Source organism: Oryx dammah, unplaced genomic scaffold (assembly GCF_014754425.2).
Source record: "Oryx dammah isolate SB20612 unplaced genomic scaffold, SCBI_Odam_1.1 HiC_scaffold_29, whole genome shotgun sequence".
Lineage (NCBI taxonomy): Eukaryota > Metazoa > Chordata > Mammalia > Artiodactyla > Bovidae > Oryx > Oryx dammah.
In genome coordinates, this window is record NW_024070213.1 from 42,994,751 (window position 1) to 43,011,702 (window position 16,952).

The 16,952-nt window shown below is 52.3% G+C and overlaps 1 protein-coding gene across 1 annotated transcript in view; it reads left to right on the plus strand.

The window, feature by feature from the left end:
• Positions 1-8,883, plus strand: part of LOC120858560 (interleukin-2 receptor subunit beta-like) — a 42,736-nt gene extending 33,853 nt beyond the window's left edge. Inside the window, exons 6-9 of the mRNA XM_040234693.1 lie at positions 382-547; positions 1,087-1,207; positions 2,541-2,625; positions 6,035-8,883. Of these exons, the coding sequence (XP_040090627.1) occupies positions 382-547; positions 1,087-1,207; positions 2,541-2,625; positions 6,035-6,790 (1,128 nt within the window). The 3' untranslated portion in view covers positions 6,791-8,883. The remainder of the gene's footprint in view (positions 1-381; positions 548-1,086; positions 1,208-2,540; positions 2,626-6,034) is intronic.
• Positions 8,884-16,952: the final 8,069 nt, after the last annotated feature.

Here is a 16,952-nt window from a genome sequence, read left to right on the forward strand (position 1 = left end):
CCAGGGGTGTGGGGCACAGGGAAGGAGGGAGACCTTGGACGGGGCTCGGAGGTCGTGGGAGCTCAGACCTGCAGGAGGAAGGAGTGGAGGGAAGAGGCAAGGGTCCAGAATAGGTTCTGGAGGTGGAACCAGCTGATTGACAGATGGCTTTGGATACTGGAGTTGAGAGAGGAGGAGGAGTTCAGGAAGACCCTGATTCCTGGGGCCCCTACAAGTGGCTAGTTGGGGAGCCTTTCTGTAGGAGTGGGGGACAGTGCAGGGTGGAGGGCTGGAAGGGATAAAGGAAGGCACTGCTCTGCTCATACTCTCAGCCAGCCCTGCCACAGGAAGTGAGGGGGCAGTGCAGACCCCTCTGGTCTGACAGCCCTGTCTCTGCCCAAGGATGCCCCGCTACTGACCCTCAGGCAGAACCAGCAATGGATCTCCCTGGAGAATCTCGCTCCAGGCATGGAATATGAGCTTCAGGTGCGGGCCAAGCCCAAGCAAGGCAGCCGTGAGGTTTGGAGCCACTGGAGCCAGCCCCTGGCCTTCAGGACAGTCCCTGCAGGTACTGATGGGGAGCTGAGGTGGGGATGCAGCCTGGGCAGGAGGCAGGGACTGGCGGGGCAGTCTTGGGGTATGTTCAGCACCCTTTGACCATCTTTAGCTCACTGGATGTGACCTGCAGGGTGGGAAATGTGGGCAAGTTTTGCAGATGGGAACAAGGATTTGGTGATGGGGTGGGACTTCTCAGAGGCCTTGTGAGTTAGTGGAGAGGCTCTTTCCTTTTTCTCTACCATTTAACCTCAAGCTTTTGGTTTCTTCCAAGGTCTGGGGTGGGCTGTTTTCACCTGTTAGCCTATTTCTTCGTCTGTGAAGTGGGTAGCATGGTACCATGGCAGGGCTGCTGTGATGAAGGCATGCGATGCCCCATGTCGGCCAGGTACACAGCAGCCCTGCTGGACCAGCTGGGACCCTATAAAGGTCTTGGGTCAGTGGTCGTCCTCTCCCTCAGCACCACGTTATGGGTGGGGGATGCTGCAGTGACTCGGGGCAGGGCACACTTCTTTAACACCTCCCCTTCTCCTCTTCCTACCCCTTGGGCAGAAACCAAAAAGAAGATCCCACCTCTCCCTTGGTTGATCCACATCTTCTTGGGCGTTGGCAGTTTCTTTGGTCTTGTCCTCTTGGTTTACTTTCTGGGCAGCTTCCAGTGCATCAGGCTATGGTAAGGAGAATGCTCCCTTCCCCGTCTTTCATGTCTCGGTATGACTTCCCCCATGGCCAGGTCAGCTTCTGGGCTGAGCCCCGTGTTCTGACACTCCAATGCTGCCTCTGCCATCCCAAGGGCCCTCCCTTCCTAACATCTGGCCTTTCCTCCCAAAGAAGGAGGCCCAAGGGGCCAGCCCAAGAGGAGAGGCACAGGGAGAACCCCATGGGAACTCTACCCCGAGCATTAGGCTCAGGACTTGAGTATGTATATGTATACGAGCCAGCTGCCTGTGGTGGGGGATGGGGTGTCATTATGGGTCTGACCAGTCATTTGTTCTTTCCTTTATTTGCCGAGTACCAGCTCAGAACCAGGTATGGTGCTGAGCGCTGGGAACGTAAGCACAGCCACAGGCATGTCGTCACATTTTCATGGACTCACTGTCCCATGGGGGATGAAAGATATTTATCACGCAGGTTTATAATGACATGAGATTAGGGTGGTGAAGGAAAGAAGGTGCTAGAAGTACTAGAAGTAGACAACAGGAAGGGGAGCCTCAGCTAAGGGGTGACCAGGGTAAGCATCCCCTAGGAGGTGATGATGGCATTGAAATCTGGAGGAGGAGCAAACCAGGCAGGGAAGGGTCAGGAGCTCGTCCATCCCAGGCAGAGGAAAAGCCTGTGCAGAGACCTTGGGTGGGAACAAGGGAGGAGCATTCCAGGAATGGAGAGTATAGGAAAGTGGGTGTGGTCAGAGACCAGAAGGAAGTTTGGGATCTGAGCCTGGACTTCTGGGCAGCAGCCAGGTTTCCTGGGGTCTTGAGGCATACATCTTGAAGTGGATGCACACAGACACTGGAGCACTCAGCTTGGCAAGCAGTGCACGGGCTGGTATTCAGCTTCTAGTCACCATCAGTCCTCCCCCTTAAGGAAAAAAAAAAAAACCCAGGCACCCTTGGGCAGTGCACAACTTGAGCCACTGTCCACGGCAGCCTTGACCAGGAGGCCCACAGTCTGGCCTCTCTCTTGCCTCCCTCCTCGTGGCTCGCTCTGCTCTGGTCTTCCCTGTGGTCACCCACGCCCACGTCCTTCTGCTCTCACACTTGGTTTATTGACTGGCTCCCCATTAGAATGTCAGCTCCTTAAGAGCAGGGACCTCCTCTGTTGACTCTTCTTGTGTTCTCAGTGCCCAGCACAATACCCTCCCTTACTGGGCATGCAATCAACATTGACAAAATAACGTGTGTGGTGAGGCACTGTGCCCGGCGCTCAGAGCTGTGGGACTCATGGCAGGACACTGTGGGCTCCTTTCTCTTCTCACCCTTCTTCCCTCCCTCCTCTCCCCTCTGTAGGCTGAAGAACGTTCTCAAGTGTCACATCCCAGACCCCTCGGAGTTTTTTTCCCAGCTGAGCTCTGAGCATGGAGGAGATTTCCAGGTAGGAGTCTGGAGGAGGAGGACAGAGCAGATAGTTGGCACAGGCTGGCCAGAGTGGGGGCTGGGGTGTGGACAGGGTCGGGAGGAGGTGCACAACAGTGGGTTTTGCACTTTGGGCGAAGAAATGTAAAGTCAGCTGCCTCGCGGGTATGTATGTGCACAGTCGTGCTGGATTCTTTGCAACCCCATGGATTGTAGCCAGCCTGGCTCCTCCGTCCATGGGATTCTCCAGGCAAGAATACTGGAGTGGGTGGCCATGAAATCCTCCAGGAGATCTTCCTGACCCAGGGATAGAACCCAAGTCTCTTGCATCTCCTGCACTGGCAGGCAGATTCTTTAACAACTTCGCTACCTGGGAAGCCCTGGACCCCTTTCCCCAGTTCTGGCACCAGCGTTCTCAGGCTGAATGGCAGCGCCCATCTGAGTGAGCCAGCCTACCTGGGCTCTAATTCTGGCTCCACCAATTCCTGGCTGTGTGGCCTGGGGCAAGTTATAGAACCTCTCTGTGTCTCAGTTTCCTCACCTGTAAAATGGGTGGGTGGGTAAGGTGAGATAATATTAATATGCTTACGATCCCAAGGACATAGCCCAGCACACAGTTAATGCTCACAAAACCCTCACTGGAATTACCTGTACTGGGCTGCTGTTGGAGCAGGATTCACCAGGTCCAAGTTCTCACCCCTCTCTCTTGTGCAGATCTGCTCTGAGGGGCTAGTGCTTTCCCTGCTCTTGAAAAATCCTCCCAGCCAGCCTACATGATTTATCACAAATGCTAGCAAGGCCTTTAGGCATTTCTAGTTACAAAACAGATTCATTTTAAAAGTGCGCCCTGTATGTCGGAACGCTCTGAATGCCATGCAGAGTTCAGTTGTCTCCCTCAGCCCACACGCGTGCTTCAGGAAGGAAGCTTCTGGGCGGAGGGAGGTGTGGTGGGCCAATTCTACCACCCCACCCCATACTCTAGGCTCCCTAGATTGGTGTTGGTGGAGGGGGTGAGGCGGGAGTGGACGGAGGTCGAGAGAAATGCCCAGAGGCTGGGAAGCCGTGCTGGAGCAGGCCTGTCACAAGCTGGCTTTGGCATTCTCTATCGGGGCTGATCAGGGCCCCTTCTGGAAGTCTCTGGAAAACTCCCAGGTCTGGGCACATCTTGCCTGCAGTGCTCTTTATGTGGGGTTATGTATCTCCTTATAACTTTTCCTTTAGCCTGAGAGGTAGTGATCTCCCCACCAACAAAGGTATTCAAGCCAGCCTTGGCTGACTATGTGTTGGTCACGTGGCAGAAGGGATTCCTAGTGGGAAGCTGGACTAGATGCAGCCTCAGACCGCTTCCAGCTTGAGGTCCTTCTGAGTCGATGGGCTTGGGACATTTTGAGGCAGGACTGCGGTCCTCTCTAGAGAGCTGCATCTTCCCATGGGATCAACCCCAGGTCAAAATGCCTGGCCCAGGCCTTCGTGTGTGGTGGGGGGTATCCCAAAAAGGCCCTGGGGGTGCAGGTGTGACTGGGGGCGACAGATGGCCGAGAGGGACCCCACCCTCTCCTCTGCATCTGGGTGACAGGCCAGCTCCTCTCTGTCTCTCTGCCCCAGAACCCCGAGCTCCAAGACCCCAGGGCCCACTGCCCTGTCCGTGAGACCCAGGAGTGCAAGTGCCATTGTGTGTGATAAGGATGAATTTCTTCCTGTGCCGCACGACAATCCCCCCTCCCCTGCCCACTTCCACTTCAAGGCATTGTGGATGGAGGCCCAGGCCTCGGAAGAGGCTAACCACACAGCTCTGAGGCCCAGCACACCAGCGCAGGCTACAGGGCTGCCCTTTCCTTCTGGCCGCTGCTCAGGACTGCTGCCTGGCCCTGCCCTCTGCTGCCTCTTGGAGTGTTGGAGCCCCACCTGGCCTGGCTCTTGCCCTCTCTCCCACGCCTCTGTCCTTTGCCACCCTTAGCTGGCCCTCACTGTCCTTCTCTCTTGGCCTTTTCTCCTGTAACATGAACACCTGGTTTGGGGAAGGGGGTAGATGCTGTCAAGTGGTCCAGCCATTAATTCACCTGCAATATATCAACTGGGCCTCTGGATCCCCACGCTGGGCACAAGGGTACAGGGAGACCCGTCGCACCTGGCCCCTGTGCTCAGGGGACCACAGTCCAGCTGCAGAAGGCTCCCAGGACAGAAGGCTGTTGGGGTTCTCAAGTGCACCCTCCTGCCCCATCACCCTGTCCTCAGGGGGGTATTGTCCCCTACACCTCTGCTGGCCATGTGCATGCTACCTGTGCCAAGTGTTTCCATCCTCATTTTCTTCTTTAACATCTCTTTGCTGGGCCATAGTGAGGCAGTCAGGAAAGAGGCACTAGCTATTACTGAACTGAGGCTCAAGAGGTGCAGTCACCTGCCCAGGGTCACACAGCTCGTGAGTGCCAGGGCCAGGGCTGGAAGTGGGTCTCCCTGCTCCTTGCCAGGGCTCTCCACACTCCAGAGCAACTGAGAAGTGCTTGCCTCTGATGGGTGCTTGCCTCTCTCAGTGGGTGGAGTGTGTGGGAGGCAGGGGGCGGGACCACTAGCTCCCAGCTGGAGATGGTTCCGTGGCAGTGTGCGTGGGGAACATGAAGCCCGGCTTTTCTACCTGCTGGCTGTGTGATTTGGGCCAGGACACGGGCTCTCTCTGGGCATTCGTATGGTGGTCGTGACGTACTCTCAGGGCTCTTTCTGCTTCGGCAGTGGTTGGTTGGTTGGTTCAGACACTCACACTGGTCCCCACCAGTCAGTCTGAGGATTCCACCCATCTCTATGTCCCTGGGACCTGGAGCAGCACTAGTTTCCCAATACTGCTGCTGCTAAGTCACTTCAGTCGTGTCCGACTCTGTGCGGTCCCTGAGACAGCAGCCCACCAGGCTCCCCCATCCCTGGGATTCTCCAGGCAAGAACACTAGAATGGGTTGAAATTTCCTTCTCCAGTGCATGAAAGTGAAAAGTGAAAGTGAAGTCGCTCAGTCGTGTCTGACTCTTAGCAACCCCATGGACTGCAGCCTACCAGGCTCCTCTGTCCATGGGATTCTCCAGGCAAGAGCACTTACTAGCTGCTCAATAAGCATTCAGGTATTGACCCAACACATCCCATGGGCCCCTAGTGAGCCAGAAAGATCTGTGCTGAGGCTGGGAAGCAGGCACACCCACTGATGTGGAACATTCCCCAAACCAATGGGCCGAGTTTGTATGTGTGTACATGTGTGTGCATTTGGGAGACAGGGCAGCAGGGGTGGGGGTGGGGTGGGGGTGGGGTGGGGGTGGGTTTGCAGTCAAGGAGGGCTTCCCGGAGGCGGCAGCCCTGAGTCTACTGCTAAAGAAGAAGGAGTTAGGGGTTATTGCTGAGTTTGGAAGAGACGGCCCCCTCATCCTCCCACTGTCCTTTCTCTTCACAGAAGTGGCTCTCTTCACCTTTCCCCTCGTCCTCCTTCAGCCGCAGTGGCCCGGACCCCGAGATCTCCCCACTGGAGGTGTTGGACAGGGACACCAAGGCCACACAGCTGCTCCTGCTGCAGCAGGACAAGGGCTCATTGTCCTTAGCTGAGACCAGCGGCCACTCGGTGACCAGCTGCTTCACCAACCAAGGCTACTTCTTCTTCCACCTCCCAGATGCCCTGGAGATTGAGGCCTGCCAGGTGTACTTCGTTTACGACCCCTGCACAGAGGAGCTTGATGAGGGTGGGCCCAGGGCCCCTGAGGGAGCTCTCCTTCCACCCCTGCCGACTCCACCAGGGGATGACGATGCCTACTGCACCTTCCCCCCCGGAGAAGACCTGCTGCTCTTCTCTCCGAGTCTCCTCAGTGGCCCAGGCCCCCTGAACACTGCCCAGCAGGGCACTGGGGCTGGTGAAGAGAGGCTGGCCTCCAGCCCACAGGAGGGAATCCCTGGAGACTGGATCCCCCAGCCGCTGGGGCCTCCTGTTCTGGAAGCCCCTGACCTGGTGGATATTCAGTCACCCCCAGAGCATGAGCTAGGAGAAGCAAGAGAGAAGGTACCTGGCCCCAGTCCAAGAGAGGGGACCAACTTCCCCTGGGCCAGCCCTCCCGGGCAAGGCCAAGTCAGGGCCCCCACTGTCTGCCTTACCCTGAACACTGATGCCTACCTATCCCTCCAAGAGCTCCAGGATCAGGACCCAGCTTACTTGGTATAGACAGACAGCCAGAGCTGGGAGGCAGGTGGCCGTCCACTGCTGCGCCAGGCCTGCTTGAGGACTCTGTCCGTGAGGCTTTTCCGCTGCTGAGACACGGTGTCCAGCAACCTCTGGACATCTCTGCCCAGAGGGCCTCACCCAGTCCTGCACACTCAGCTGTTGATTTCCAAACCTCAGTTGCTGCTCCCTGGTCCTATTGCCCAAGCCAAGAACTTTGGGGGTGGGGTCCTTTGATTCCCCCACTCCCTCATTCGTCGTGGAGTCCTGTGGTTTTACCTCTGAAGCATTTCTCCTCTCCAGCTCTGTAGCTACTTTTCAGGGAGAGTTTGTGGTTCTCCAGTGGTCTTCACCCTGGCTTACTCACTGGGCTTTCTGCCTGGATCACACCCCTCCCACCCACCCACCACAGGACAATCAGCAGAATCTTTCCAAAACATAAATGGAGCTATGCTGCTCCTCCTAGAGAAGGAAATGGCAACCGACTCCAGTATTCTTGCCTGGAAAATCCCATGGACAGAGGAGCCTGGCGGGCTACAGTCCATGGGATTGCAAAGAGTTGGACACGTCAGAGCGAATGGGCATACATGTGCTGCTCCTGGTTTAAAATCCTGCCATGACTCACCAATGCCCTCAGTACAACTTCTTGACCTATTGGTCCTCCAGCATCATGTTGGGACATTCCCATCTAGAATCCTCCCAACAGTCCTACTCAGAGACCCTGATGCTGGGAAAGATTGAAGGCAGGAGGAGAAGGGGGTGACAGAGGATGAGATGGCGGGATGGCATCACTGACTCAACGGACATGAGTCTGAGCAAACTGCTGGAGACAGTGAAGGACAGAAGAGCCTGGTGTGCTGCAGTCCATGGGGTCTCAAGGAGTCGGACATGACTGAGCGACTGAACAACACAGTCCTACAGAACCACTCGGAACTCCCTCACTTCCCCACACCTTTGTACGTGTGATTTCCTGCTCCTGGGGGGCCCTCTCCTCCCTCATCTGGGTGACAAATTCCCCTTATCCTTCAGGTGGCAGTTCTGCTTCCCTTACAGGGAAACACTGCCTCCTCTCATGTGCCCAAACTCGAGATTCAGTGCTGGAGGGACAGGCTCTCGGGGACACAGGGTGGTGGGACAGAGTGTCTCTGTCACATCCCCTTTGGGATCTCTCGTGACCTCGGAATGCTTGCCTACAGCTGTGGCCCGTCTGTGCACAAATGCCCAGCAAAGTGGACGCTGGCTGGATCTTTCCACAATGGCAAGCCACTGGAAAGTAAACCCCTCCAAATGGCGGGTCCTGATGCTGTCGTAGGAGCCATCCCTCAGGCCCCTCTTGCTCCACCTTCCACTGGAGGGGTCTTTTCTGCAGCTCAAAGGCTGGCACACTGCCTCCAGATGGCAGTTCCATTCCCTGCCCTTGACAGAGTCGACTTTACATCCTATCATAGTCCCTGGGTGAATTAATAACCTATCTGGCATCACCATGCCTGGTCTCCCTGTGCCCTTGCTGCCTTCATGCAGGGTGGATATCATCGAGCTCTCAGGGGCACCCCTGGCACTTTGACGTTTCTGAGGTCAAGCCTTGGAGAGGCAGGCAGTCCATGTCCACTAGGTTCCGGCATGCCCGCCCCAGCAAGAGGCTCATCCCCTCACATGGCAGTCCTGCCCCACCACACATGGCGAGCCCCTTCCTTCTTGGTGCTCCCACCACCTGTCCACTTCTCGTCCTTCTATCCCTGGCATTGATTACACTTGTCATGACAAGAATTCTCCCAGAGGTGAAGACCGGGGTGTTCCTGCTATCAGCTGAGGTGTGAAAGCGCGCAGTGCCTGCATTTATAAGCCCTGCTTTCAGTTGATTGGGCACCTGACGCAAGCCCACCCATTAGTTCATCAGCAGCATGCTGATACATGTGTGTATCATGTTTGTTATTGTTTACTTGATATTTTTCTTTAAATCAGTTCAATTTTTGTTTAAATAGTTTTATTTAAGGAAAAATTTTTATGTTGATTTTGTAAATGGAAAAACCAATGTTCAGTATAAATAAAAGGCAATAGCACAAAGTGAGTACGATAAAACAGAATGTTTCAGTTTATTGCCTGCTGAAAGTCTGCTCTCTTATTTTAAAGGGAAGATAAACAAGTGTTGGGAAGATGATGAAGGTATATGGAAACCAAACAGAGACTTCTTTCTTGAGAAAATGCTGAAGGATTGTAAATGGAATGTCTTTTTCACTAAAAGGAATCATATTTATCTTATTCTGTGTCCAGGCACCATTTGACAAGGTCTTATGGGAAAATATTCCACTTGAATATGTAAGTGAAAATTGCTCGGTTGTGTCCAACTCTTTGCGACCCCATCGACTGTAGTCCATAGAATTCTCCAGGCCAGAATACTGGAGTGAGTAGCTGTCGCCTTCTCCAGGAGATCTTCCAACCCAGCAATCGAACCCAGATCTCCTGAAAATATAATTTTATTTTTTTCAGTGTCCTTGATTCTGAAAAATTGGCCCAGATCATGAATAGCAATGTTTGGCATTCATGAAGCTGCCCTCAGGGCAGACATTGCTAATCAGCCATATCTAAAGTACTGGTGCTTGGCAGACACTGCTAGCTGACCACAGCACTCCTTTCTTTGGTGCTTGGACTCAGTCTTAGACTCTGTAGGCAGGTCCCAATTGATCATAGCTGGCACCTGGTGATAGCTCTAGACCAGGTAACTCCTCAGGTTTCTTCCATAACAGAAGTTATTGTCCCCAACTCCAATTTTCTTGGCAGGTAAAACTGAGGCTGAGATGATGGAGAGAGGAAAGCTGAGAAGGGCTTGTGAGCAGGCACATCCAGGGAACCCAGCTGTCTCTACCCAGTCTGACAGGAGATCTGAGCTGGCAGTGAGCAGAGTAGGGAGTTTCCTTACACCAAGTGGAGATGGACTGATGGGCTGGAAGCCACAGTGTGGTGCGTTTTGTGTGCAGTAGGGTGTGGGTCTTGGGAGACGGGGTAAGGAGAGGGCAGCTGGCAGGGGCAGAAGAGATGAAGGAAAGACAGGCTTGCTTGGGTCAGACTGTAGGAGAGAGGAGAGGCGTCAGCTGGGGACCAGGCAGCCTAGGGTCTCAAAGAGCCGTCAGGTGCAGAGCAGTAAGTATGAAGCATCCAGGGCTGATTGGGGAATAAAAGAACAGAGAGGAGAGGTGAGAAGGGCCTTCCAGCCCCTCAGGTCTCCAATGTCTTGAGCTGTATTTACTCCTTCACCTCCCTAACCCCCCAACACCTCTGCTCTCCCCCTACCTACCAATTCCCACTCCAAGCAACTTTCACTGTCCACAGTTATCAAGCAAATTACTGTCGAAACAGTTCATGGCTAGGATGAATCACTTACCACTGTCCTCCGAATTATTGACATCCTAGATAACTTTAAAAATGATCAAGAAGCACCTTTAAAAGTGGGAAGGCAGCTAATATTTTATGTTCCAGACACAGTGCCAGACATTTTCCAAACAGCATTTCATCATCTGAAAAGAACCTTGTGAGGCAGGCGACATTCTCCACATTTTGCAGATTAGGACACTGAGGCTTATGGAGGTTAAGAAATACAGCTGACTGTTGGTGGATCCAGGATTCAAACTTGGTGCGTTTGGTGCCAGAGATTTGGGCCCTTTTGTATATACAGGGCTGCATAGGGGACAATTATATTAGTGGGAAAAAAAAAAACAGGCAAAATTCCATTCTAAGCTTCCTGGTTGTTGTTGTCGTTCAGTCACTCAGTCATGTCTGACTCTTCATGAACCCATGGACTGCAGCATGCCAGGCTTCCCTGTCCTTCACCATCTCCTGGAGTTTGGTCAAACACATGTTCATTGAGTCAGTGATGCCATCCAACCCTCTCATCTTCTGTCATCCCCTTCTCCTGCCCTCAATCTTTCCCAGCATCAATGTCTTTTCCAATGAGTTGGCTCTTTGCATCAGGTGGCCAAAGTGTTGGAGTTTCAGCTTCAGCAGCAGTCCTTCCAATGAATATTCAGGACTGATTTCCTTTAGGATTGACTGGTTTGATCTCCTTGCTGTCCAAGCGACTCTCAAGAGTCTTCTCCAGCACCCCAGTTCGAAAGCATCAGTTCTTTGATGCTCAGCCTTCTTTATGGTTCAACTCTCACATCCATACATAACTACAGGAAAAACCATAACTTTGACTATATGGACCTTTGTTGGCAGTGATGTCTCTGCTCTTTAATATGCTGTCTATGTTTGTTATAGCTTTTCTTCCAAGGAGTAAGCGTCTTTTAATTTCATGGCTGCAAGTCAGCATCCACAGTGATTTTGGAGCCCAAGAAAATAAAGTCTGTCACTGTTTTCATTTTTCCTCCATCTATTTGCCATAAAATGATGGGACTGGATGCTTCCTGGTAACCAGTTTAAAAAAGAAAAGCAGCCTATATTCCATGATTGTGATTGTGATCGAAACCATCCCATTCTTGTGACCTGGAAACATCACTTCTCACTCAGGTTCCTGCTCAGCTTCCTCCTGGTCCACCAGTCCCCCTCCACTTGCCCCCCATTCTTCCACCTCTGAGCCCTTCCAGGGTGATCTTATCATAGGCACATCTGGATCATGCCACATCCCCACCTAAACCCCCAACAACTCCCTGTTGTTTTCAGGATATTAGCTGAAAGCATTAATGTAATAATGAATAACTTAGGGACTCCATGCAGGTCCCATCTGATTCATGGCTCATTCATCTGTCTATGAATGGCGGCTGGAGTCAGATGGATGATTTCTAAGTGCTCTCCAGGCCCTGATAGTCTGTAGTTTCAGGTGTCACACGGAATGTGGCTGGTGGCTGGGATTACATGTATTTCTCTTCACGAGTGGGGGGCTGGGGCTCGAGGGTGGGGATGAGGACAGGGGCCACAACTGACTCACTCGCTTTGGGACATGCTGGTCTCTGGGTTTGAAGCAGACCCACCACCCAAACAATTCACTCCTGGACTCCTACACATCCCTCAGGACCTTCAAGCATCCCCACTTCTGGAAGACCCTCTAATTCATTCCAAGTTGGATTGAGTACTTCCTCCTACTGTGCCCCTCCTGAGATCCCTCTCTTAACCATCTCTGGTGCTATGGGCCAGAGAGATCCTGAGCTAGATTCTGGAGTTACAGAGCTGATAATAACAGCTATGGGAGAAAACCAGCTAGAGCCCCACTAGCACAAGCCTTTGGAAATACCAGGCACGAGAAGACAATAAAGGAGTTTCTGACTCAGGGATGGAAGGCAGAATGTTGTTGTGCGGGGCTGTAGTAGGGGCTCTGCTGGAGTTCAGCTTGTATTGGAAACAATTGTTTGAGGGTGGTTCTTGGAAGAGGGAGAAACTGTTCTTACATATCAGCAGCTACCACTTAGCAATTTGGATTTTATCAACAGGCAGTGTGGGAGGGGCAGGTGCAAGGACAAGGACCTGTCGAGACCACAGTGGAATGTTCTCCATCCTTCAGGGTCTCATCAAAGGGGCATTTTTTGAGCACTTAGCAGGCATCAGACTCTGTTCTGAATGCATTGTGTTACTAGCTCACTTGATCTTTACAACATTGCCACAAGGGAAGGACTATTCTTATCCATTTGGCGGGTGAGAAGACAAAGTCACAGAGTAGTTAATGACTTGCTCAAGAACACAACTGGAACACAGTAGATAGAGCAAGGATTTGAACTCAGGCAGTCTTCAGCTCTCACATGGGCTAGCTCTTTACTGCTTTAACGTGTGTGCACTCAAAGATCTCATACAATCTCTCAGCAACCCAGCATGACAAGAATGACCAAGATTCCAGGTTCTGCATCACAGATGCAGACATGCAGTCCTGAGAGGAGGGTGCCCTGTGCCAGGCCACTCAGTGAATTCGACTCGGGGAATGACTAGAAACCCAGATCCCACCCTTGCAGCTTGCTGTGTCCTGGCCTTTGTCACTGGGGTTGGGGAGGGTGGTTGGGTTGTTGATTAAACTTGAGCTCAGCACCAACAGCCTGGGCCTGGCCCCTGTGACAGCCCCGGGACATCCCCTTGGGTGGCTCTGAGACATTTTCCACCACCGCAGGTATGACACACATCCCATCATAGCGCCCGGGAGGGAGGCTGTCAGACAGAGCTGTGAGAAAGAAAGGCCGGAAGTGCTGAATGGGGGGAGAGTTGCCTGTGGGGAGAAAAGGTACCAGGTCTACAATTCCAGGAAGTCAGGATGCAGAGGGGAGGGAGGAGCTGGCGGGAGATATATGTTTCCAGTCCTCTATGCATCTGGCCGCATGCCAAGCCCCAGCCGCGAAGGGAAGACTGCCTGCTGCCCAGTCGGCAGACTCCAGCCCTTGGGGGAGGGCGTGACCGCAAAGGATGGACGAGTCACACCCTCCTGCTCTGGAGGGCTGTCAATCAGAACCTTTATCGGAAATACCCGACCTGGGAAAGCTCCGGAGTCTCCTAGCTTGGGAAGGGAGGGTAAAATTCTGTACAAGTCTTTAACAAGAGTAGTTCAGCCCCATTAGTTTCAGATACACAGATAGCAGTCTCCCCTTATCCCTGGGGGACACAGTCCAGACCCCCAGTGGATGCCTCCAACCGAGGATAGTGCTGTGTGCTAAGTTGCTTCAGTTGTGTCCTACTCTTTGAGACCTCGTGGACTGTAGCCCACTAGGCTCCTCTGTCTGTGGGATTCTCCAGGTAAGAATACTGGAGAACCTAATCCCATATATTCTGTTTTTGCCTATACTGTACCTACATACCTGTGATAGAGTTTAATTTATAAATGAGGCCCAGGGATCTTCCCCAGGGGTCTAGTGATTAAGACTCTGCCTTCCAATACAAGGGACATGGGTTCAGTTCCTTGGTCAGGGAACTAAGATCCCATATGAGCATAGTATGGCCAAAACATTAAAAAAAAATTTTTTTTTTTAATAAATGAATGAGGCACAATAAGAGAATATCTGAATTGCCAGCATCACTACTCTTGAACTTTAGGGCCATTACTAAGTAAACAAGGGTTACTTGACCACTGCTCTGAGATACTGCTTCGACAGTCCATCTGATAACCAAGGTGGCTACTAAATGGCTAACGGCAGTATATGCTGGATAAAGGAGTAATTCATGGCCCGGCTGAGATAGAAAATGATTTGAAACTTAGGAGTTGTTGATTTCTGGAATTTCCCATTTCATATTTTTGAACTGAGGTTGACCACAGGCAACTGAAACTTTAGATACAGGGGAGTTACTGTAGTTGACCAAAGTTGGCTCCTGGAGGAAGTGTTCTGAGAGATTCAGTTATTCACTCAGTGTGTATTTACTGAGGGCTTATTATGTGCATGGTGTGTGCTAGTAGCCGGGAATGCAGCAGTGGACGAAACACAGTCCAGCCTGCCTTGAGGCTCCTACAGCCCCTTTGGGACAATGGGTGTGGTGGGCAAAGTCCTCACTCTAGACCCAGGTGACATGGATTAAATCCTGGTTTTGCCACTTACCAGACGTGACCTTGGGCAAGTGCCTAAACTTCTGTGTGCCTCCGTGTTCTCATCTGTAAAAGGCAGAGGGAAGGACCAGGACTATTGTCAGGGTTAAGGAAGCGAGTGTATACAAAGTACTTAAAAGAGATGAGCTGGCTTCGGGGAGACAGGACAGACAGATACAGGGCTCTGACCAGGGAAAACCCAAGGGCTGCAAGTGTGGAGGCAGCTGACTTGCTGGGCAGCCTCTCACATGCTCTCTGCTGTTTGGGGCAGGGCTGACCTGGATGCCACTGCAGTGTCTATCTACCCCAAGCACCTGGTAAGTCTCAGGGGGATAATGGCTTAAGGCATGACCCTCCTCAGGGGGATGCAAATGCCCCAAGGGATCAATCTCTAATGGGGGGATTCCAGAGGTGTGAGAAAGGCAGCCCGCCTCTCAAATCCATCCACGTGAGCTGCTGCCAGCCTAGTCCAGGGTCAAGGGCATTCAGTCTGTCCCCTTTGTCCCAGCTCTGAGCCACTCATTCCCTTTGAGGCTCAGTCTCTTCAACTGTAAACTGGGGTGAAAGGTGCAGGGGGAGGGGAGTCTGTCTAACCTTGAAGCTCTCTTCTGACTCAACCAGTCTGTTCTGGATGGAGTCCCCACTCACTCGGCTAAAAATGACCCAGAAAATTTGCCTTGGCAATTTTCCTCCCCAACCCCTGACTCAATGTTAAGTACCCAGGGGAGATACTAATTAGATAAATCTCATGTGGCATGACTGGTAGCCCAGTCTGCTGCAGGCAACCCATTCCCCATTCATTCTGATGCATTTATTGAGCTTCTACTGTGTGCACGGCACTGTTCAAAGTAGACATTGGATTGCAGGGAATTGGGATCGCTTGGGTCAGGGCTTGGTGTTGGTCAACCCCAGTGTTTGAGAGGGTGTCCCTGGCCAAGGGTCCAGTGACTCTAGTAAAAACGGTGCAGGAGAGCTCCAGCTGCAGTGGTCAAAGCAACCATCTGGGAGCTGAGTAAGTCAGCAAAGTCTGTTGCTTGTGACTTATGCAAATAGGAGACTAACAACGAAACTTTTACTGCTGGGATCCCAACTCAGATGCAGATGCTGCTGGGGAAAGCTGTGGGGGGCAGATCACAGCAACAGTGCTGAAAATGATGACAGCAACATGCAGTGAGTACTTAGTAGGTGCAGGACTGTTCTGAGTTCCACTCATCAGTTCTTTCTTTCAGTTTTCACATCACTTATAGTTATTGTCTCATTTTCTATATGACAGAGCGAAGGCATAACTAGACCAAATAACTTGTAACTCAGGTCTTATGCTAACAAGAGTCAGAGTCAGGACTTGAACCCAGGCTTTAGGCTTCAGTACTTGTGTTTTTAACCCAGACAGTGGAAGACAATTAGGTGTGGTGGGGGTCTGTGTCATATTGAAATTGCTCAGAGGAGCCACCACTGACAGTTGCTGTGTTGGGAGGCAGACCCAGATCTTTGAAACATTTAAGGGAAGCTGGAGAGTATAGTATCCTGAGTTTTAAATATTGGCAACTAACTTAAAAAAAAAAATTAAAACACAAACAAGCCAAGCAAAATGTGTCTTCTTGGGAGGAATAAAGAAAAGCCATCTTCTGGGATTTACTGTAAAAGGTCACTTCCTCCAGACCTTGGCTGGGCTGGGTGCTCCATCCTCCCCACCCTGTGCTCTGAGTCCCACTGTGAGCCTTTGCGGGCCCTGATCCCGAATGCCCTGTTCATCACTGGATTCCAGCACCTGCCACAGGATGTTCATTGAGTGAATGTGTAGACTTAAGGGGTGAGGGGAGGGAGAGAGGAAGAAGCAAAGGGAGGGAGAGGCAGTTACATAGCGGTTCCAAGAATGTGGACTTGCATAGAAATCAGAAACCAGTGAGGACAGCCGATGGGACAGAGCCCATAGGCATTAGGACCTCATGCAGCCCCACCAGCATGAGCAACTGCCCTGACGACATGGAGCTTCAAGGAGAAGAGAGGCACCGTTCAAGGCCGGAGCCAGTGCTGGGGTTGCCTCTAAGGGCGGCAGGAAAGCGGCTCCTTGGAGAGCCTTCTGTTCCTTCAACCTTGAACAGGGCTCCCCTGGAGGAGCAAGAGTCAGACTCTCAACCGCCTGTAGCGAGGAGCTCTGGCTGCAACAATATTTGAGGCTATACACACACGTGTGTGTGTGCCCTGGAAAATTTTTTTTAAATTTCTACCTAAGAACTTGCATGCTCAGTAATGATATTGCCCTTTGATTTTATTTTTAAACATTTAATTTGGGTCAGAGTGCTGGCAAGAGCACAGGCCTGGGAACCTGGGTAATTTGCTTTTCAGCCCCAACCGTGTTTCAGCCATGCCATGTGACTTTGGGTAGTCTATTCACCCCAACCCCCTGCCTGGAACCCCTCCTGCTGGGACCCCACGGTGGAGAAGGCCAGGTTGAATGATGCATCAAAAGTTTCCATTCTGTGTCCCCAGCGGCCTGGCCTGAGGCAGCGCCTCTCAAACCTCAAACCCCTGATCAGAAGCCACTCCCCTGACCACCCGGCTGGGAAAGAGCAGGCTGGAGACCTGTGAGTTCTCACTTGGCAGACAGAGGCCAAAGGCCAGGGTCTGAGGGGGCCAGGAGAGGGGTGGCAAGGGGGGAGGGACACACACCCAGAGGGGATG